This window comes from Oncorhynchus keta, chromosome 1 (genome assembly GCF_023373465.1).
Source record: "Oncorhynchus keta strain PuntledgeMale-10-30-2019 chromosome 1, Oket_V2, whole genome shotgun sequence".
Taxonomy (NCBI): Eukaryota; Metazoa; Chordata; class Actinopteri; order Salmoniformes; family Salmonidae; genus Oncorhynchus; species Oncorhynchus keta.
In genome coordinates, this window is record NC_068421.1 from 56,423,853 (window position 1) to 56,448,434 (window position 24,582).

At 42.5% G+C, this 24,582-nt stretch overlaps 1 protein-coding gene across 9 annotated transcripts in view; it reads right to left on the reverse strand.

The window, feature by feature from the left end:
• Positions 1-24,582, reverse strand: part of LOC118388632 (unconventional myosin-IXb-like) — a 102,274-nt gene that overhangs the window by 42,875 nt on the left and 34,817 nt on the right. For all 9 annotated transcript variants that reach the window (XM_052528612.1, XM_052528627.1, XM_052528601.1 and 6 more), the window contains exon 2: positions 14,492-15,398. In XM_052528612.1, coding sequence (XP_052384572.1) covers positions 14,492-15,331 — 840 coding nt within the window. In that variant the 5' untranslated portion in view covers positions 15,332-15,398. The remainder of the gene's footprint in view (positions 1-14,491; positions 15,399-24,582) is intronic.

The window sequence follows — 24,582 nt, forward strand, 5'->3', positions numbered from 1 at the left end:
CATGGCTACCACAGCATTCTGCAGCGATACACCATCCCATCTGGTTTGTGCTTAGTGGGAGTATCATTTGTTTTCAACAGGACAATGACCCAACACACCTCCAGGCTGTGTAAGGGCTATTTGACCAAGAAGGAGAGTGGTGAGTGCTGCATCAGATGACCTGGCCTCCACAAATCACCCGACCTCAACCCAATTGAGATGGTTTGGGAGGACCGCAGAGTAAAGGAAAAGCATTCCAGGTGGAGCTGGTTGAGACAATGCCAAGAGTGTGCAACGCTGTCATCCGGGCAAAGGGTGGCTACTTTGAAGAATCTCAAAATATATTTTGAAATGATTAACACTTTTGGTTACTAAATGATTCCATATGCGTTATATCATAATGCTGATATCTTCACTATTATTCTACAATGTAGAAAACAGTAAAAATAAAAACACTTGAATGAGTAGATGTGTCCAACTGGTAGTGGGTGCACACACACGGCAAGGCAATGCCCCGCCCCAGGCCCAAAGGGATTTTCCAAGGGCGGGAAAAACCAAGCATGGAAGCGAGCGCACTCTTAACTACCAGAACACACCACTCACGGCATGAAACCAAAATCACAAAACAGAATTGAAAAACAAAATATTAAATCATCCCTTCCCCACCCTCACCCCTGATTGGAGGAGCTCAAACATTTATACTGTACATAATTTTTCCAACATTTATTCCACCCTTCAGACAGTCAAATCAACCCATCTTTCCCAATAAATCCTAATTCTACAATTTCCTCTCGCAATGCATCTCCCCATTGAGTCTCACTAGGGACTTGAACCTCCATCTGCAACATTTCTGCCCAAATTGCCCCAAAAATAAACATTTTACCAAAAACCACAATATTTCCTACTGACTGGTCCTTTAAGTCCCCCAGCAATACAGTTTGCAGATCCAACCGCAACCGGATATTATGGCAACCACAATCCTTGGACCCGACTCCAAAAACAAGCCACCGGTGGACAGTACCAAAAGATTATGTTTCCGCATGGCAGTCTGCACCGGTCTGACAGTTGAATACCCCATATACTGAGCATTCTTTCAAGGCGAGAATTGTTGTTTTGTATATCAATTCATAAAGCCGATGCCATGATTTTGGGACATTGAAAATCTGTTCAACTATTTGTAATTTTATGTGGCATAGTTGCCAATCCTCATGACCGTATGTGAAACTAATCCATTTTACGATTTATTAAAAAAGTGATTGACATTTTTTTATGTGGCAGACAAATTAATTCCTTTTGTTTGTAGGACATTCAGATGCTAGTTAAATATAACTGCGCAACTTATCTTGTAGGTTTGGCCGTGCTACAGGTCATCTCTATGGCTAACCAGACAAAGGTATCCAGGCACAGGTCAACTGAGCATCCAATCATTCATTTTGTTATGCGACTATGTGTAGTGTTAGGCAGTGTTAGTGCTTAGTAAAGAACATTGATGGGGATTCAGTACTGAAAGTGGCATGTCACAAGGGTCCCCCTGTGTGAATCACATCGAATTAGAATGATCAATTCTAACTGTGTGAATCACTATACATTGTGGGATATGGAAAATAACCGCCCTATCTCAGATAAACACGTTAACAGACCTTAGTAATCTTCCAGACAAGCTGCACTCATTTGCCTTGAGTAGAAAATAAACAACAAAAAAAGGGTTGAATGCCAGGTCAGTGGAAATAAGAAAGAGATTTGATTGGAGAGGTCTCTGGTTAAATTGCTTCAATATGCATCTTCTCTACTGCAGTCAGAGGATGGCTAGCCACATTTTAGTACAGGACCCAGTGTACTGGAGCCAGGCAGGGCTGCAGGGAGTCTCGCTCCAATGCCATGTTCACCAGACTGGTCCCATTTCCAGGAGCCACACCCAGGGCACCATATCAGGAAAGTCTGGTCAATGCCATGAAAACTGTACAACTGGCCTGTTACATGAGAGCCTGTGCTGGTAACTTGGAAAATATGACACAGCCATTTATGTTCCTAACCAGTGAACAGAGTCAACTAGTATGGTGTGCAAGAATACAAATATGACCTACAATATGAGCAAACAATCACATCCCTTGAGAGCTAGGCTAATTTGACGTAGCTGAGCTCACAGTAGATGACTGACAAATTGCTACGTAGCTGCTGATGAATGGCCAAAACAAAAGAACTGGTCTTACAGGAGCTGAGGCCATTGTGTGTCATGCCAGGGAGCCAGTTTCCCACACCACCAACCCACTGTAGTGCCACCGGGCATCCAGCCTAGCCAAATATAGCCAGGGAAGAGTGAAAACGCAGGCAGGCTGGGAGATAAACAATAGGCACCCAGAATGGCCTCGACTCCTCTATACTTCCTGAGCAACAATGCGGCGTCTGTCGACACGCCTAGTGGGCCGGTTGGCCAATGGCGAGGGGAGGCTCCTGCAGCTAGCTCTTCCTGTAGCATAAAACTGCTGCTTCCTGTTAGAGTCTGCAGTTTTAGCCCACTAATAAGAGGTTCCTGTCTCTGGGCTTGGAGACGGTGTGTGGCATGGGGTGGGTATGGTTGGTTAGACTGGCCCAGAGTCTGGTAGAGGTTAAAACCTGGCTTAACTCTGGGCTTTCTGCTAGGCTGGCCCATCAGCCAATCAAATCAATGAAGCAACTAATTTGTATTATCCAAAAAGAGGTCACATTTGAGTTCTACCAGCATTTGACTGGTGGCTGTTGTTGAAGTCCCACCCTGAAATCAACATTGCATTTTAAAAGCCTGTAATAATTAATGAAGTAACCTTTAATATAGACATGGAAAATTCAATACATCAGATTTTGTAAATTAATAAAGACTTGCCAAAGTACCAACATTCAGCCTTTTGTCCATCTGTGCACCCTCTGACTTTTAGGAAGATTTTCTCCCACTTAACCCAAACATTACATTTACATTTAAGTCATTTAGCAGACGCTCTTATCCAGAGCGACTTACAAATTCATGTCTCCAGGTTTTCACCATCATTGTAAAGCCCTAGTTATTTTGTTGTTATGACAGTCAGTTATGAAGATATTGTTGTTCTGTTTAATAAAATGCAACACGTAAAGCGTTGGTCCCATGTTTCATGAGCTGAAATAAAATTTCCCAGAAATATTCCAGGCACAAAAAAGTAGTTTCTCAACAAATAAAATAGCACAAATTTGAATACATCCCTGTTAGTGAGCATTTCTCCTTTATCAAGATAATCCATCCACCTGACAGGTGTGGCATATCAAGCAGATTAAACAACTTGATCAGTACACATGTGTACCTTGTGCTGGGGAAAATAAAAGTCCACTAAAATGTGCAGTTTTTCACACAAGACAATGCCACAGATGTCTCAAGTTTTTAGGGAGCGTGCATATGGCATGCTGACTGCAGGATTGTCCACCATAGCTGTTGCTAGAGAATTGAATGTTAATTTCTCTACCATAAGTCGCCTCTCACATGTTTTAGAAAATGTGGCAGTACGTCCATCCTGCCTCACAACCGCAGACCACGTACATGGTGTCGTGTGGGTGAGTTTTGCTAATGTAAATGTACCCTATTGTGGCTTTGGGGTTATGGCATGTGCAGGTATAAGCTACGGACAACAAACAGTTTGAATGCACAGAAAAACTGTGACAAGATCATGAGGCCCATTGTCATGCCATTCATCCGCCGCCATCAATGTTTCAGCATGATAAAACACTGCCCCATGTCACAAGGATCTGTAAAATGACCTGCATACTCCCTAGACATGTCACCCATTGATAAAAAATAAAAATAAAAATACATTTAAGTATCTGTAGCCAACAAATGCTTATCTGTATTCCAAGTCATGTGAAATCAATAGATTAGGGCCAAATTAATTTATTTTTCGATTGACTGATTTCCTTATATGAACTAATTCAGGAAAATCTTTGAAATTGTTACATGTTGCTTTTAAATTAATTAATTTGATTAGTGACTCATTTCATTTATGATTACACGAAAACAAGCTTATATACCTGAAATGTCAACAGAGCACTAAGCGTACCGCAAACATTATTTTATTAAAGCCTTTCCCTTTTAATTTAGCTTGTGTCATGCCAATTTTTGCTTTATAACTGCCGCAGATGACCACCACATGTAAAATTCTCAAAAGTTACTGCGAGAAAGTGGCAGTGATCTTAACAGAGCTCGATGCTTATTATGGGATGTGTTATATTAGGAAACCTGAGATTTTGGATATAATGTTAATGCTATGTTAGAGAAAGATCCCGCTGAATGATTCAGAACATGAATAATTATATTTGTCTTGGTAAAAAGCCTTATAACGTAAGTGACATTTCCTCACAAAGCACATTTTCAGACACCCTATAAACCAAACATTCACTAGCTAGCTAACCAACAACCATAATGTATTTGAAAGACAAAAAAGGTGCTCATTGTGCAAATGCTTGTTTTTAATAAACATTGAGACAAAATATAGTTTACATGTTGTTAACAATATAAGCCAACTCAGTTGGTTTGCCCCATAGTTACCGCACGAGTCCGTTTTGTTGCTAAGTTCATTAAGTTGAACTTCTGTGCCTTATGACAGAATGTTAAAATTAGGTGAAATCATACGTTATTCTAACCAAAAGGGGACTCATTTCAGGGAACGGCATATACACTAAACCAAAGAAATGTTTTTATGCAAAAACTTCACTCACAGAGAGTAAAGATAAAGAAATGGGCGACAGTCTGGCTGGCTAAGGCTAGGTCTCAGACTGGAGGCTGAGGGGAGGAGCGGTGGTGGGTAGATGGCTAGCTTCCTGAGCCCAGGGCAGAATTCACACAGTGCTATTTGAGCCACAATGATGTCATACAGTGTGACCAGCCCTGAGCAAAACCTGCAGTACTACAAACTCTCCTGCAGAAGGATAGGAACTTTTGCTGGAAGCGACAAAAAACAATGTGTGCTCTTGCATGTTATATTACAAGATTAACTGAGTTGATCTGAAAGTCTAAGCTAATAATACAGACGCGGCATGAGAACACTGTCAGCACACAGTATACTGTTTAGACTTGACTTGCAGATCTAGAGATGGTGTGTACTGATAATCACCCAGTGGTTATTCGCAGTAAAACAAACCTTCAACCTACTTCTCAGTGTCAAAAGTATGCAAGCCAAAATGACCAAGAGTTAAACGTTCTACTGCAATTGTTTATGTTTAATTCTTAGCCCTTCAGTGAGAATACGACACGTGAATAAAAGAACAGGAGCAGTGACATCTTCCTGTATCAGGCTCTCTGTACATGGGACCAGTCTAAAACAGCTCTTCAAAGCACACGAGAGAACACACAGGTGAAACAGAGGTACCTGTATAACCAGTTGTGTGAACAAATCAAGTTTTAGAGCAGGCTTTCAGTTTGTGCACATTGGACTGAGGCAGGAGACTGCAAGGTCCTACAGAGGGTAGTGCGTACAGCCCAGTACGCAGTACCCAGGACCTGTCAGAGGAAGGCCCTAAAAATTGTCAAAAGAAGCCAGCCACCAATGTCAGTCTGTTGCCGCACAGAAAGAGGTACCAGAGTGCCAAGTTTGGGACCAAAAAGCCCCTGAACAGCGGCTACCCCAAAGCCATAAGATTGCTAAACAGTTCATGAAACAGCTACCCGGACTTTTTCCTTTTCACCTACATGTACATAGTACTTCAAATTAATTACCTAACCGAAATGTAGATATTACCTAAATTACCCCAACTACCTCGTACTCCAGTACAGGGGTCCCCAAACCTTTTCACTCAAGGCCCCCCTTCCAGCATTAGGGAACAGCCACCCCCACACGCCTATATTTCTATACGCACAAGAACTGTTCATGACAAACTATTCACACCCCTCTTGTTGGAGAGAATTTTGCAGCCAATTTTCTATAAAATGTTTCCATGTTTAGTGTGTATACATATATGTGTGACAAAAAAAAAATCTAAATCTACAGGCAAATTATTTTTTGCCTCCGGCTGTTGGCAGTAGGTGCACTCGATTCAACTGCCCTGCGCCAGGTAGGCCATTTTGAACCATTTCATTTGTCTGAAGGTAAAAACGCTACCTCCCAGGAGGGCCCAGAGAGCAAATCAAGTGCACTATAGGCCTACCGCTGGCCAATCAGATGGCTCAGATGACCGTGTCTGCAGTAATGTGGCAGGCATAAAAGAAAGCTACATCAAAGTTGATACTGTGAGATTTCAAAACATTAAAACCATGACTAGAGAGACTGTCAACGAATACAGCAAAGAGATGCTGATTTATGATTGAGTTCACTTTGAATTCAACACTTTTATAAGCCATAAAATGTGCCTTCTTCCCATTTCCACTTAGTGCTACAACATGCACTGCAGCAGTAACGAATGAATAGGAAAGTACATCTATATGCTTGCGTTGTTGTTAGGGGCTTGGGTCTTTCTTAATAGCAAGGAATATTTCACTTTCTCTGTTCATAGGAGTAACATGAATTTGTGCATGAGGCAGAAATAATGCGGTGCGACTTGAGTTTGGCCATCAGCTGGAAGGCTGTGTCCCTTTTTGGTCAGAGTCAGTGTAGGAAAGCGAAGGGATGTTGAGAGGCAGACCACTGCTGCCCTCTCCCTCTGCGGAGACTGTTCCTGCAATAAAAAGCTAATTATTTAAAATGTATGCTCCCTCAGCTGTGCTTCACAAGTAATACAACAGATCTATTACCGGTGTGATTATAGCCTACCTCAAATTTTGAAATATATAATTTTAAAAAAATGTCCCGAACAATGCATTGGCAGAGAAATTCGAGCAAAGCCAATCTGCGGTGATAATGCATTTGGCCAATAGCTCACTGCACAAACCTAATTGCTAAAAAATCAAAACGCATTTCCCTTTACTGTGGCAATTGTGTGCAAGTCAATGCAATATTTGCCAGTTTCAATGCAACATACCAAAACAAACTGCAAGAGATTTTGTTGTAGGCAGAACGCATAGGAGTAGGATTTTATTGCATTGACACTACTCTATACAGACCGGTGCAGCAAAAACAGTCAGCGCTACAGTAGAATTACATGCAAATAGACCATTGCCATATATCGATGTGCCATTTACTTTGAACTGGACTGTGTTTAAAGCATGAGCGGTCATGAGTAGATGTGCTTGTTTGGAGATCAAAGCAAGAGCTGCATGTAGCCATGTGTACACATAGTTCATATCCTTTGCTAGTTAGTGAGTTATTAGCCCAGTTATAGAGCGTTTTTTGTTGTCAGCAATAGGGAAGTATTGCTTCCTGCAAGAGCACAAAACATGTACATTTCTAGACATCTTTGAAAAGTAGCCAGTAGGCAGAGAGTAGCATAATTTGTCTGATTCTCTAATAAGGGTATGGAAATATAGTTATTGTAAAGTGTTCTTGCATCACACAACCTTTTCATTCACCTCCTTGTCTGAAGGACAAGTAGATAAACAGGTTAATGTCAAGCCCTGCATGTTTTTCTACATTGAACACCACACATTGGCTGCTACTGTAGACTGAATGATGGAAATAGAACTACTATGTTAAAATGTTATGGGATGCATTTTCTCCATTGTTTTTGATGGCAGCCAATCAGGTAGGCCTACATTACGATCAAATAGCCACATTAGCCTACATAACCACTTAAAACTAACTTAAGAGGGTACAGCGTCAATGTTCACAGAAAACACACACTGGCAGTTGCCCAGAATTTTCACAACGTTCAAGTTTACGCTAAGCAGACCTGAAATCTCAGTGCCGGAGAAAATTAGAGGGAGCATTGTTTCACGGTAAAGTCTAAAGATGTATTCGGCTTAACTGACAAATCCACTTTTTTTTTTTTTTTTAAGTTCAGATACTCAGAGGCCATTGCGTAATCGAGCAAATCCAATTGTATTTGTCACATGCGTCATACCTAACAGTTGTATACCAACCGTGATACTACTTCCGGGTTGGAGCGAGCGGTCGCATTCGCACTTCGGTCCGCAGGTAGTATTACTTTTCATTACTTTTCATTACATTTCATTATAGTACAACGGTTTGATTTGTCTAATCTTAGCAATCTTAGCAATTTCTTCTTAGCTAGCTACATAGCCGTCTTTGTATCAAAGATAATTGCGTAATTATCGTATTTCGTCGTCCTAACGTAGTCTACTGCCCAGCAGCTAGCCAGCTAGCTAACGTCCACCGAATAGCAGCACTGTAGAAACTATTACACTCAACTGAATGACTTGATTAGTGTAGTGTTAGCTAGCTACATAGTTGTCTTTGCTGTCTTCGTATCCAAGATAATTGTGTAGTTTAGAGTGTGTAGTCTTAGAGTGATTATCTTAATTTACCGAGGTTAGCTAGCCAGCTATTTGTCGTCCTTAACGTAGGAGACACTGCTAGCTAGCTAACAGCTAGCCAACGTCTTCCGAATATAACTTCCCACTCAACAACCCGGTCGCATTCCGCTTCGCTCCACAGGTAGTATCACATTTTCATTTCATTTCATTACAGCACAACGGTTTGATTTGCTTGATCGTAGCTAGCTACATAGCTAGCTACATAGCCGTCTTTGTATCAAAGATAATTGTGTAGTCTAGAGCGATTTTCTAGGTTAGCTAGCCAGCTATTGTCGTTCTTTTAACGCAACGTAACGTAATCAACACTGCTAGCTAGCCGATGTCAACAACTACAGACCAGTGTCCCTTCTTTCTTTTCTCTCCAAAACTCTTGAACGTGCCGTCCTTGGCCAGCTCTCCCGCTATCTCTCTCTCAGAATGACCTTCTTGATCCAAATCAGTCAGGTTTCAAGACTAGTCATTCAACTGAGACTGCTCTTCTCTGTATCACGGAGGCGCTCCGCACTGCTAAAGCTAACTCTCTCTCTCCTCTGCTCTCATCCTTCTAGACCTATCGGCTGCCTTCGATACTGTGAACCATCAGATCCTCCTCTCCACCCTCTCCGAGTTGGGCATCTCCCGCGCGGCCCACGCTTGGATTGCGTCCTACCTGACAGGTCGCTCCTACCAGGTGGCGTGGCGAGAATCTGTCTCCTCACCACGCGCTCTCACCACTGGTGTCCCCAGGGCTCTGTTCTAGGCCCTCTCCTATTCTCGCTATACACCAAGTCACTTGGCTCTGTCATAACCTCACATGGTCTCTCCTATCATTGCTATGCAGACGACACACAATTAATCTTCTCCTTTCCCCCTTCTGATGACCAGGTGGCGGATCGCATCTCTGCATGTCTGGCAGACATATCAGTGTGGATGACGGATCACCACCTCAAGCTGAACCTCGGCAAGACGGAGCTGCTCTTCCTCCCGGGAAGGACTGCCCGTTCCATGATCTCGCCATCACGGTTGACAACTCCATTGTGTCCTCCTCCCAGAGCGCTAAGAACCTTGGCGTGATCCTGGTCAACACCCTGTCGTTCTCAACCAACATCAAGGCGGTGGCCCGTTCCTGTAGGTTCATGCTCTACAACATCCGCAGAGTACGACCCTGCCTCACACAGGAAGCGGCGCAGGTCCTAATCCAGGCACTTGTCATCTCCCGTCTGGATTACTGCAACTCGCTGTTGGCTGGGCTCCCTGCCTGTGCCATTAAACCCTACAACTCATCCAGAACGCCGCAGCCCGTCTGGTGTTCAACCTTCCCAAGTTCTCTCACGTCACCCCGCTCCTCCGCTCTCTCCACTGGCTTCCAGTTGAAGCTCGCATCCGCTACAAGTGGTGCTTGCCTACGGAGCTGTGAGGGGAACGGCACCTCAGTACCTCCAGGCTCTGATCAGGCCCTACACCCAAACAAGGGCACTGCGTTCATCCACCTCCGGCCTGCTCGCCTCCCTACCACTGAGGAAGTACAGTTCCCGCTCAGCCCAGTCAAAACTGTTCGCTGCTCTGGCCCCCCAATGGTGGAACAAACTCCCTCACGACGCCAGGACAGCGGAGTCAATCACCACCTTCCGGAGACACCTGAAACCCCACCTCTTTAAGGAATACCTAGGATAGGATAAGTAATCCTTCTCACCCCCCTAAAAGATTTAGATGCACTATTGCAAAGTGGCTGTTCCACTGGATGTCATAAGGTGAATGCACCAATTTGTAAGTCGCTCTGGATAAGAGCGTCTGCTAAATGACTTAAATGTAAATGTAAATATGCTTACGGGACCTTCCCAACCATGCAGAAAGAAAAAAAAAAGAGAAAAGGTTGATTTTCCTTTTCAAAGAACAAAAGGAATAAATACACAATGAGTAACGCTAAATTGGCTATATACACAGGGTACCAGTACGGAGTCGATGTGCTGGGGGACGAGGTAGTTGAGGTAGATATGTACATATAGGGAGGGATAAAGTGACTGGGCAACGGGATAGCGGTAAATGATTGAGTTGTTTAAGACGTAAATGTTGAATGCTGTCTGAAAGCTAAGCTAGTCCACAAAGCACACTGTAATTTAAAGAGTCACGCTACACGCCAATGATCTCACCTCATCAAAATGCGACCAAAGTTGAAGAGATTCCGCACAGCTTCAGAGCCCAGACAGAGCGGAAACAGTTTACCTTTTACCCAGTCTAACTTTGACTGCCTTCAAGAAAAAGGAGCCAATGCAACCAAATGCCAAAATGTAAAGATTGAAAGCAACCTCATATTTAAGTCATTAGTTGGAAGAGGAAACAGTAAGACTTGTCTGAAAAACAGGAACACAGAACTTCTAAGAAGATATTACTTCCTCTGTAAAATTCAATTTCATGTCAGCCATCATGTGGGCTTGTTGCAGAACATTTGCTATACCTTCTAAAAAACCTTGCAGAGCCTTCTGCAAGAGCAAGAGGAAACGGTGTGTGTGTAGGTGCTTGCACAGGTCTGTGCACTTTACCGAAGGGCTGATAAGGCTGTTACGGAGGAGCCAGGATGGAGCATCTGGTCCTGGCTGAGTCCTGCAGGAATTGGGTCTCGATTGTTTCACGGGCCAGTCTAAGTCTGCCCGTCAGACCACAGGCCTGGGGAAGCAGCAGGGCAGTCTGGAGCAGAACCAGCCTCATCCAGCCTGCCAAAGCGACAAGGACTGCTGATTGTGGGGTGGGGGGGGGGGATCTTCAGTTCTCTCCAACCAAAGCCTTGGGACCATCTATTCATCGTGCTGCTGCCTTAGAACATTGCGCAGTGACTAGTCTCTCCTGTAAAGGGGTCATGAGGCATTGCAGAGAGCTGAAAGTTTGACGGATAGTGTGCCAGATACTGTATTCTATTCTGCCCACTCTGCAGTGCAGTAAATTGACCAGACCAGTTGACATTTATACAGAAATGCTGCCATTCTAGTGTGAAACCAGAATGATCACTGTTCGAATTCAAAGGGGTCTGAGAATTTAATACCGATAAGTTACAATGCTGCATTTACTTCCAATAAACTGCATTCCTCCTGAGGCCTTTGACAGTTTATGACCTATTTTTAGCCACATTACTGAGGAATAAAACAGAAGTATGTGAGAGGGATTTGATACCATATTAGAGCTGGGGCCCATTAGTTAAACACCAAAGCAGCACTTGCTCCACACTCGTTTACAATCAATGACCAGTGTGTGTGATATCTGGGTTATACATTTGGCAATTCTGCTGAGTTGTGTCTCTCTGATCTAACCCAGAACCCTATACCAACTGAGCCACACAGGACCATTGATCTGAGCGTGTGTTAAACGCAGGGAGTTATGCTAGCTGGTATGCGGGGCTCCCGGGGGGCATAGCAGTCTAAAGCACTGCATCTCAGTGCTGGAGGCGTCACTACAGACCCTGGTTTGATTCCAGGCTGTATCACAACCGGACATGATTGGGAGTCCCATAGGGCGGCTCACAATTGGCCCAGTGTCGTCTGGTTTAGGGTTTGGCTGTCATTGTAAATAAGAATTCTTAACTTAACTGACTTGCATAGTTAAATAAAAATGTGTGTGGGGATGTCCAGGCGGACTCAGATGTGACATGATGCCTGGGGCCCAGAGAAGAGCATGCCTGTCCTCCTGTGATCACCGACTGACTCAGTCCGATTACCACCTCTAACAGGAAGTGCTTCATAACGTCACATGACAAAGGGCCCAGAGTTCACTGACAACACATTACTCACATGGAACCCAAACCGGCTGAGCTCGTGCGCCATTGTGCATACATTTATTTTGTCCCCCACAACACGCAGGTTAAAATACAAAAACAAACTGAACACATTACATTAATTTGGGGACAGGTCGAAAAGTATTAAAACATGTACGGCAATTTAGCTAGCTAGCTTGCCCTTGCTAGCTAATTTGTCCTGGGATAAAAAACATTGAGTTGTTATTTTACCTGAAATGCACAAGGTCCTCTACTCCGACAATTAATCCACACATAACGGTCAACTGAATCGTTTCTAGTCATCTCCCCTCCTTCCAGGCTTCTTCTTCATTGAACTTATATGGTGATTGGCATCTAAACGTTCATAGTATTACCACGACGACCGACAACACAGTTCATCTTTCAATCACCCACGTGGGTATAACCAATGAGGAAATGGCAAGTGGGTACCTGCTTCTATAAACCAATGAGGAGATGGGAGAGGCAGGACTTGCAGCATGATCTTCGTCACAAATAGAACCGACTTCTATTTTAGCCCTTGGCAACGCAGACACTCATTGGCACGTGCGAGCAGTGTGGGTGCAATGATTGAATAATAGATTTCTAAATGTATTTTGCAACGCTCGCGCACACGACACGAGCGGTGTAGTCAGCCTGTCAGGCCACAGGTCAAATAGGCTACATCCCAGTGTTAAGATCATAACTACAATCCTATTTGTAAAAGGGTCATGATGAGACACCTCTGTGTGTGTAAACTACTCAGTCACCTGATACAAAACACTGATGATGCACAGGCACACACAATTTTCTCTATGCGGCTAGTTGTTCCCTTGTTGCAACTCTTATTACAGTAGGCCTAAACTTGGATAGATTCAGATTTTTCCAATTATAGGTAATGAATGGTAGCCATTGTTCTGCAATAACGTGTGTGATCCAATTAGAATGTACAATTTAATTTAGCTCTAGACCACAAGCTGGGACATTATAATGAACCACATGGGAGCTCTAGAGTTAATCAGAGATATTCTAAAGCTTGTGTCTAGAAAGTATTTCCATGAGCTTTCCTTTAGTTTGCACAGCTGTTCAACATAACTGACGATGACTCCTGGTCGTCACTCTATTCTCACATAACATTTATATATAAAAAAAAATTAAAAGTTTTACCTTTATTTAACTAGGCAAGTCAGTTAAGAACAAATTCTTATTTTCAATGACGGCCTAGGAACAGTGGGTTAACTGCCTGTTCAGGGGGCAGAACGACAGATCGGTTACGAGTCCAACGCTCTAACCATTAGGCTACCCTGCCACCCCAATATGGATATGGAACAGAGGGGGTATATCACAAAGCAGGATCATTGAGCAAAAACATTCAGATATAGCAGCTTGTCATCTGCCAGAAAGCCAAAGTTGAATGCGTAAACACCATATCATTTAAGTAAATCTTTCTTCAGGACCCAGAAAATTTGGAGTGGTTTGAGAATATTTACAAACATTTTCTAAAGGGTTAAACTGATGCCTGGGACAATATCTCCACATCTTCTTTCATTTCTTCCTTTTGCACACATCTACATCAGCCTCAGATCCTCTTTCAGGTCACATGACGGACGACTAACAGATCTCCAACTCCTGGCTCAAGGAAAACACAGTTGACAAGGGAAGCATCTCTAAAGTCCTCTTCTCTGGAAGAACTAGGTTTGATGCTCGTCATACTTCGTGCACTTCAATATTATGCATGTGGACTAGTCACCTGTGAAGAGGAATCCTCTGCCTTGGGAATGAGAGATCAGCTAAAAACGTTTCACAATGGGTTTAATTCTCTGCTAACCTTGACTGAGACTGGACGACAAATAATGGGGAATGAGTGTTCACATACACCAATTGACAGACAAAGTGAGTCAGAAACACACATCCTTAACCCCATTGCAACCACACAGACATCCTGCTAGACGAGGTATGATATTAGGTATGAGCTCCAACTTCATTGCACATTAGTGATCAGATAGAAATAAATGTTTTAAAGATACCGTTAAAGATCACAATATTTTGGGGGGACGATATATCACAATTTTTTTTTTTTACTTGCTAGGTAGTGCTAGCGCAAGTCGGCTGTACATGCACCAAAACTCTTAGCCATCTTTTTAAATAGCGAGCCAACATGTTTTCAGACCTTTTATTTCCATGACTTATCAAAACAACATGTTCTAATGCTATCTTGTTGCTCTGCAGCAGACATAGCCTATAGTGAGCAACATTTTTGGAACATCAAATTAAAAAAAATCTATCGAACCGCAATACATTTTGAATGGTGAGAATTGCAGTACAAATGTGGCAACTAAGTATCACGATATCATCGTATCGTGAGGTCCCTGGCAATTCCCAGCCCTGTTGCACATGCGTACAAAAAGTCTTACCTCTAGCACAGGCCCAGCACCCAGGATGGTCCTCTCCACTCCACTGGCATAGCCCTTCTGGCTGAGGGCAGTCAGACAGTGGATGAGGAAGTTGGTGCTCTGAGTCTTTCCTGAGCCGCTCTCCCCAGAGATAACGATGCACTGGTTTACCCTCTTTCTTAGCATGGCGTAGTAGGCCACGTCCGCGATGGCAAAGATGTGCGGCTCCAGTTTCCCCAGCTGATGGTTCTCGTACATCTTGACGTACTTGGGGTTGTAGATGGGTAGGAACTTGAAGGGGTTGATGGCAATGAGGATAGACCCGGCATAGGTGTAGATCTTTTTCTTGTGGAAGCGGTTGCGCAGGTTATCCAGGATGCTGCTCTCATTGAGCACTGGGAGGTTGCACAGGTCATCAAAGTCCTCCTGGCGCGGGGGGAGGAAGCCTCTGGCCGCCAACCTCTGTGCTTCCTGCTCCTTGCAGAGGACAGGAAGGTGGACGTAGTGGATGGTGCCGTCGCGGTTCCTCTCCTGGAGAACAAAGTAGAAGCCCTCGCTCTGGGGGTGCTGCTCCTGGGCTTTGCGAGGCCACAGCAGGACCCTCTGGACGGGGAGGTCCCCCGACTCCAGCACCCACTCCTCCCCGCCGCACTCCTTCACCTCGGCCAGCACGTAGAGGAGTTGCGGGTCCACACCCAGGGCCGAGGCTGCGTCCTGGATGACAGAGGCAGCCGTGGCATCCTTGGGCACCTTGAGGGAACAGCAAGGTGGGCAGTCCGCTGAGAGCCGTGGGTAAACCTGCAGGCTGTAGGCCCGCCCATCTTTGCTAGCTGCTCCGCCTTCGCCATCATTGACACTCATTCTGGGGCAGGTGTAGTCGCCTCAGCATGCCGTCCACGCTGCCTTCTGTTCTCTCACCACCCAGCACCTGGGGAGCACAGGAAGACAATTGTTTTTAGAGACAGTTTTACATTTAAGCTCATATGGTGAAAAAAAACAAGCTGACAAAGCAACAAGAGCTGTGGTGCAAACGGTTAGCCACATCTACGCTAAAAGTGCCAAACGACCCTATGTGGGATAAAGTCTTCAATTAAGAAAATAGTTTAATTTAGGCTAAATGAAAGACATTGAGCTATTCCAGATTGTGGAAGTTTCCCATTGCAGCCTCGCAAAAGGCCTAAACAGTTTGCCAGAATGGCATTATGCCGGTGTTTCAAAATGCTAACAAATATGTTGGTTTTAAACGAAAGACTCGCAGCCAACAGGGAAAGCTTGGATTTGAGCATGTATAAACTCCAAACGTCTGTGTGTCTTGGACTAAGCAGTTGGAGTGGACATGTGACTGTCAATCACCATATTCTTATCGGCAGACTCAGTAGCCTCGGTTTTTCGGACGACTTCCTTGCCTGGTTCACCAATTACTTTGCAGACAGAGTTCAGTGTGTCAAATCGGGGGGCATGCTGTCCGGTCCTCTGGCAGTCTCTATGGGGGTGCCACAGGGTTCAATTCTCGGGCCGACTCTTTTCTCTGTATATATCAATGATGTTGCTCTGGCTGCGGGCGATTCCCTGATCCACCACTACGCAGACGACACCATTCTATATACTTTCGGCCCGTCATTGGACACTGTGCTATCGAACCTCCAAACGAGCTTCAATGCCATACAACACTCCTTCCGTGGTCTCCAACTGCTCTTAAATGCTAGTAAAACCAAATGCATGCTTTTCAACCGATCGCTGCCTGCACCCGCATGCCCGACTAGCATCACCACACTGGATGGTTCCGACCTTGAATATGTGGACACCTATAAGTACCTAGGTGTCTGGCTAGACTGCAAACTCTCCTTCCAGACCCATAAACATCTCCAATCGAAAATCAAATCAAGAGTCGGCTTTCTATTCCGCAACAAAGCCTCCTTCACTCACACTGCCAAGCTTACCCTAGTAAAACTGACTATCCTACCGATCCTCGACTTCGGCGATGTCATCTACAAAATTGCTTCCAACACTACTCAGCAAACTGGATGCAGTTTATCACAGTGCCATCCGTTTTGTCACTAAAGCACCTTATACTACCCACCACTGCGACTTGTATGCTCCAGTCGGCTGGCCCTCGCTACATATTCGTCGCCAGACCCACTGGCTCCAGGTCATCTACAAGGCCATGCTAGATAAAGCTCCGCCTTATCTCAGTTCACTGGTCACGATGGCAACACCCATCCGTAGCACCCGCTCCAGCAGGTGTATCTCACTGATCATCCCTAAAGCCAACACCTCATTCGGCCACCTTTCGTTCCAGTACTCTGCTGCCTGTGACTGGAACAAATTGCAAAAATCACTGAAGTTGGAGACTTTTCTCCCTCACCAACTTCAAACATCAGCTATCTGAGCAGCTAACCGATCGCTGCAGCTGTACATAATCTATTGGTAAATAGCCCACCCATTTTCACCTACCTCATCCCCACAGTTATTTATTTACTTTTCTGCTCTTTTGCACACCAATATCTCTACCTGTACATGATCATCTGATCATTTATCACTCCAGTGTTAATCTGCAATATTGTAATTATTCGCCTAACTCCTCATGCCTTTTGCACACATTGTATATAGACTCCCCTTTTTTTCTACTGTGTTATTGACTTGTTAATTGTTTACTCCATGTGTAACTCTGTGTTGTCTGTTCACACTGCTATGCTTTATCTTGGCCAGGTCGCAGTTGCAAATGAGAACTTGTTCTCAACTAGCCTACCTGGTTAAATAAAGGTGAAATAAAAAATAAAATAAATAAATAAAAAAATCACAGCATATAGGCAGGCAATTGAAAACTGGTTCTAAATTATTATTATTTATTTTTTAAATAAGTGGACTTGAAAGATCATTCAACTTTTTGAATCAAGCAATTTACACTACCATCAAGGGAACTCTAAATCCTTCCCTCCACTTAATGGTTGAGTAATATCAGTAGAATAACTAAATTCAGAGCTAAGATTATTGTATGGGACAATATTCAAAAGTTTGAGAAAGATAATTAGAAAAATACACCTTTGAGTAAAAATGTATTTATTAGTTCCTTTAAAATTTTGATAATAGATGAAAATGCAATGCATTTAAGGTTCTTTGTTCAAGTAAACATCTATATTTATTTTTAGGTTTATGTCATTAGATGTTGACTAAATATAGGCTATACCAAGGGGTAGGGGTCAGTACAACCAAACTGTTGACTGACATTCAAGTTTTAGTTGTGCCACTGTCCATCTGACACACTAATGTTCTTGTTTTCTGCATCTAGAACCCAGTCTTAAATCTCCCTGACCATAAAATTACATTTGATTTCCCCAATGGAATGTCCCGATTTTCCACTAGTGGGAATTTCTGTTGGCTTTGGGTTCATTGGACACAGATCAGACACCCATGCATGGCCTAAATGTGAGAAGTTAATGGGATGATAATAATAATGACTCATGTTTCAACATCACTACAGTAGCTGTCACATGAAAGGCCTACTCTAAAAATAGCACCACCACAGAAACTTTACTGTTAGCAGCAAATGTCAAATGATCTTGTCACCTCAGCATCTGCCTCCAAATTAGGGCTGACCCAATTAGTCAACAGGCCGATTGTTTGGTCATTAACCTCTCTGCGCACGGAACCCGGTAGCGGGATGAAATTCGAGAACATACGGTGATCGCTACATAAATAGTCATATTAAACATTCATGAAAATACAAGTGTCTCACATGTTTCGAAAGCCTAGAATCTCGCTAATCCAACTGCGTTGTCAAATGTTAAAAAAATATTTCCTGCGAAAGAATACGATGCAATTATCTGAGGATAGAGCTCCATAAACAACTATTTCAACCAGCACAGGGGTAACAAAAATCACAAACTGCAATAAAATAAAAAAAAGTTTACCTTTGGTGATCTTCCTCTGTTAGCCTAACACGAAACATTTTGTGAACCGCTTGTGTCGTGAATTCCAACTCATTCCATTTGACAACACATTCGAGGTAAATACACATAGTAAACGTGACTTTTCCAGTCATGTTTGGTTTCATTGCAATCAACTGTTTTGTTTGTAACACAACCAAACCTGATGGGTCATTTCATGGGACATATTGACTGAAAGAAACCGATTTGAAGACAACAAGTAATGACATCATTGTGCACCAATGATTTGCCCGCTGTTTCGTTGATTGACTGTATTTTAACCCAATGACCACTCACCGTCTTCAAATCTAGCTGGGTAGATACATATTGCTGTTTACCTCAGCTCATTGGCTAATGTTTATGTGTTGGAAGACCAACCCATGTAGTAAACTCCGTGGGTAAAGAGGTTAATTCGCCATTGATGATTCATACCGGAAGGAGCAACGCATGTTGCGCACAGCATTGTTTTGGTAAAGCGCATATTCAGCTGTTTATACATCAATCAGTATGGCGACTAAGTCAGGAAAATCTAAATCTAGATATACACACAATTTAAGAAGAAATTGATCGAGGATGATTCATTTAGCGATTCCCAAATGGAGGAATATTTTTTGAACGGAGGAGACATTATTTTGGACTGTTAAGTTCTTCTCATGCTCATGCCGTTGTTTGAAATTTATAATATAAAATATTAATTGTGGAATGAAATAGCCTATTTGAGGCTGTTGAGGGGAGGGCAGGCCCACAATGGCCAAAGTGAAATGGAGACAGATATGCATATCCTTGGTTCTGTGCCTGAGCTCCAGGCAGTTAGATTTGGGTATGTCTTCAGGCGGAAATTGAAAAGAGTAGGGGGTAGCTCTAAGAGGATTTATTAAGCGGTTGGTCATCTGAGATTGTATATGTTACTGCTCGACTAACATACGCACAAGATATGCGCCCATCTCAGTGAACTAATCCATTGCAGCGGCATAGACCTAAAAAACAATTTATGCTTGATCCCAAAATGTGGTCAGACGCAAAACAAGCTACATACCGCGTCACCATGCTATTCCCAAAGTTTGTAAGAATGGAGGGCTCTGTATATCTCCGCATTTACATGATTTGTTGGTGGTAGGTGGATGAGGCGGTACATCCTGTATAAATACAAACTCACCACCTTGACAACCGCTCTGCACAGGTGCGCAACCTTCACTGGGGACGGGGACAATGTCATGCTCTGATCCAATGGAAACGTCATAAAATAGGCCTACCTGTTAACTTCCTGTAAGTGCTTGACTGTCTGAAATTTGCATATGAAAACCATAACTGGCATGTAGATTGAGATTGGGAGAAATGGTAAGATAAATTGGCATTCCACATGAGAAAGGTAGCCTTTTACCAGCAACTTCAGGAGAGTAATGGAAGAATCTGAGAAAGGCAGCAGGAGAATAGCTGGGGTCAGGTTATCTATATCTCCGGCGCACTCAAGGTATTTGTACCAATCGATTGGTCGAAATAACAAGACTACTTTTGGGCGACAAAAATGTTTGTTTTTTTACCTGTTATGGCTGCAACCCTTTGTTCTCAATTTCCGCCTGAAGACATACCCAAATCTAACTGCCTGTAGCTCAGCCCCAGAGGCAAGGATATGCATATTCTTGGTATCATTTGAATGGAAACATTCTGAAGTTTGTGGAAATGTTAATTGAATGTAGGAGAATATAACACAGTAGATCTGGTGGAAGAAAAAAGAAAGAAAGAGCATACGTTTTCTGTTTTTTTATTGTTGTAGTATCATCTTTCACATGTACTAGAAAAGCCACACAGTCAGATAGGATGCTGGAGATAATTTTGATGGATAACACAAGAGGGCAACTGTAGGTGTCCAAAGTTTGAGACTGATAACTTCAGGAATGGGTGAGCTACATGACATTTAGCATGAAGTCACCCAGGTGTCCCACACAAGTTGCCCAAATGTACCCAAGTGGCCAAATTGTTTAAATGACCTATAACTATATACAGCAGTGTTGCAAACAGAGGAATGCACTGACACCCACCATGACTATGTAACGATTGTTTACAGGGGCGAATCACGTCGAATGCTCCGTAAAAAAATTGATAGAGATGGAATTCACTGCACAAATAGTTTACTAAATGTTTAGATTTAGGCTATACAAATGGATTTTAGCAAAGAAAACTGCACTTCATTTGATCAATGGGATACTCAGGAAGAGAAATAAGAGCAAGATATCAGAATGTAAGTCGTAATTTTACCTTCAGATGTAAATGTGTAAAAACTGTCATGGCAGAAAATGTTTCTGTTCTTGATTGTTCTTCTCAAACAAAAGCATGGGATTTGTTCTCTGTAATAGCTATTTTAAAATTGGAAAACAGTTTGATTACCAAGATTCTAATCTTTTGAAGGGTGTAAGACACTTGCATTTTCAAGAATGTTTAATGTTACGAAATTGTATTTTTAGTTGTCACTCTGAAATTTCCCCTGATGTTGATCCCTGTACAGGGACAGCAGCCATAACAGCACGCAGACACCCACTCTGTTAAACACGTCGTCTTCCCATTCATGGATGATTACATTTCCACATTGGCAGAGCTCCAGTAGTACTACATTTTGAACCCTAAAAAGTCAATAAGCAGAAACAGTGGAGAAGCTGTTCAGCTGAACTCAGACATCAGTGTTTTCCTGAGGGAAGTGACACTAACCATCTCAAGCATTTGGCAGCAGTTTATGGGCGACCACAAGACAGCCAAAGAAACTCAAAAAGTAAAATGATGAGTAACACAAGCAACATAAAAACGCAATGTCGGCTAACAAAAATGTACAGGAATGGTTAAGACTATGCTAATTGATAGGTAGTTTACAGGCAGACATTTTTTGAAAAGCTTTTAGTTAATGGAGCTGTAAATCTAATTGAAGAGAGTCCCTTTCACAGCCTCCTCCAGCAAGCTGACAGTGGCAGACTGTGGAGAGACTGGCATGGAGCTGTGCTATACTAGTAAATGCCACGGTTCCTCCGCTCTTTGACCAGATGAGACTGGCATGCTTTGTTAAGGTGATGCCAATAGCTTTTGGCTCAAGGTCAACTTGAGACCCCAGATTTACATGTGGGCATTTGTTGCAAAAGGACCTATGAGCATCAACATGTGAAGTACATAGCAGCATGTCAAATTAAAGCTAACAGTCTATATTTGAGAAATGAAGGCATATACATTTTTTCAACCATTTCCATCCAAAAAATTTGGAACAAGCAAAACCTTTGATTTCAAGTCAAACAGATAGACAACATCTACCAGAAAAAGTATGGAGGTAATAGAAAAACATAAAAACACAATGTGAAGTAAAGACTCCTGCCAACTATTATCAAAATTAATATTTAGCTTTGGAGAAATGATTTGCCTTCTGTAAGTTTAAGAAACATTGCCTTGTAATTCCGCTACCAAAAACCCACATACATCTTAAAGATATTTTCTAACTGCTCTCCCTCATGAGGGAGGATAAAGTTCACTGAAGTAACCATTTTAAAAAAGGTAGACCAATTTGCTAGTGCTTTTACTGATAAAGTTGATGAATTATTAAGTGACAAACTCATAATTCTGTTAGGAAATTGTTAACGGAATTAGTGCAATTGAATTGGCAAGAATGGGAACTCATAGTAGTCACAAACTACAGTTGGGTCACCCGTTACTGTCCTGTCCTCCATTCCCTTCCACTAGCATACTGTTATGTTGAGCTTATAACTGTTTCTCTTTCCACTATCCGGTGGTCAAAGCAAGACTAAAAGTCTGGACAACCCCTCCTTCTCACTACCTATCCAGTTGTCATCTCTCTCCGCTTTTACTGACACTAGGGTTGTGCGATATTACAATAGAATCGTAAATCAACGGATGGTTGACAGCCATAGTCTACGGTGAAGACGACATGTGACAGACCATAGTTTTGCCTATTTGAACTTGAATGGCACCCTGCAGTAAAGAGTGTACAACAGAGCATGGCACATGCCTAATGGCAGAGGGTAGCATAATTAGTCTTATTCCATGTAATAATGGTATGGGAATAATAATGCATTTTATTTTGTAAAGTGGTTTCTTCAAAACATAATGAATACAGTAGAACAAAAGAAAACAAAAAGTCTATATACAGTGAGTGCAAATGAGGTAAGATGAGGTAGTTAAGACAATAAATACGCCATGGTGGCGAAGTAATTACAAAAAGTTACAGCAATTAAACACTAGAATGGTAGATGTACAGAAGATGAATGTGCAAGTAGAGATACTGGGGTGCAAAGGAGCAAAATAAATAAATAAATACCAGTAGATAGATGGGCTGTTTACAGATGGGCTATGTACAGGTGCAGTGATCTGTGAGCTGCTCTGACAGCTGGTGCTGTCATCCGATCAAGCATCCGATCAAGAGAAACAGCGCCTCTGTCTCAGTATGATGCTATTTTGGACTAATGTGCGAAGTTAACCTACTTTTTGAAGTGATTTGTTTTACCATCAGATGGAAACATGACTGGTTGTGTTTATGCCACATTAAAAAAAAGTTACGTGAATACATTTTTACAGTTAAATTACATGTTACTATAAAACCCACAATAGAACCACTAAAGCAGTCATTTGGACTGCTCATGAAATAAAACATATCTGCCATTTTTAAAGTCATGCCCCCCTCAGTCTACTACCTTTCCTAAATACGTCTATAATACACAATGTCGTAAGAACCTTAATATCAAAGAGAACTGGTGTTAGACAGTTTTAGGAGGGCAGTCATTTTTTATATGGTTCCCCCGTTGTCCCACCTTCCGACAGCAGGGCTTGCACTTCTCCTCCAGATAGGCACAGCATCTTCAACTATTTGATAATTGCTTCGAAAGTTTGCCTAATCTATACCGGAATTAATTTATAAACAAATAAATGAAGTAGGCAGAATAATGGATGAGTTGATGCGAAGGGAAGCAAACAATGCATAATTGATCTATTCTAATAATTTAAATGTTATGTACTCTAAGTCTTCTCTGGCCTACACAGCAAGAGCATGCGTAATTTACAATGGCAAGAAGAACGTGACTAAACGATGCACTCGTTAGCATTGCTACAACATCTGAATGAAAACGACTCAGATGTTGGGAAAGAAATTCATCATGACATCTCTGATGAGTATTCTTATAATTCTGAGCCTCACCCTGAACCTACACCTCAGAGAGTTAAGCACAGAAAAGCCATAAGTGTGCGCACTGAGCAGGTGCCCACGCCACCACCAATAGAAACGGTGAGAGCACAGAACCATTTGGAATAGAACAAGCCGATGAGAATTCTACGATCTATTATTGACACAAAATGTCATCAGTTCAAAAATTGTATTTGTCAGATGCGCCGAACACAACAGGTGTAGCTCAGTTGGTAGAGCATGGCGCTTGTAACGCCAGGGTAGTGGGTTCGATTCCCGGGACCACCCATACGTAGAATGTATGCACACATGACTAAGTCGCTTTGGATAAAAGCGTCTGCTAAATGGCATATATTATTATATATTATAGACCTTCAAGTGAAATGCTTACTTACAAGCCCTTAACCAACAATAAAGTTCATCGCTGATGGGGAAGGCCCTAAAATCTCAAGCAAGAAATAGAAATCAGAAATCGCACTAAACAGCTTTTGATATTTAGGCTGTGAAACACACACTAACTGATAATTCACTTTTTGACTGGTGTCATATAAACACTTACAGTATATCCAGCTCAGAGCTCCAGCTTTGCATTTGGTTTGCTAAATGGAGAATTCTGCAAAAACAGGGCAAACTGTCCATAAAATATTATTTAACACTAATGTCAGATCATAGCATGGGACTTCAGCCTAAAGCCAAAAGCTAGGATTTATTTTATAAAAACACACTCCTTAACCATATTGTGCCTAGCTGTTTAAAACTTTAGGGATAGGGGGCAGTATTTTCACATCCGGATGAAAAGCGTGCCCAAAGTAAACTGCCTGTTACTCAGGCCCAGAAGCTAGGATATGATTTGGATAGAAAACTATAAAGTTTCTAAAACTGTTAAAATAATGTCTGAGTATAACAGAACTGATTTGGCAGGCAAAACCAAGGACAAACCATCCGGGGGGGGTTATGCGGTCATAGTATTTCCCATTAGTTTTCTATTGAAAGCCCTATTTAAAGGAACCTGGTTGCAG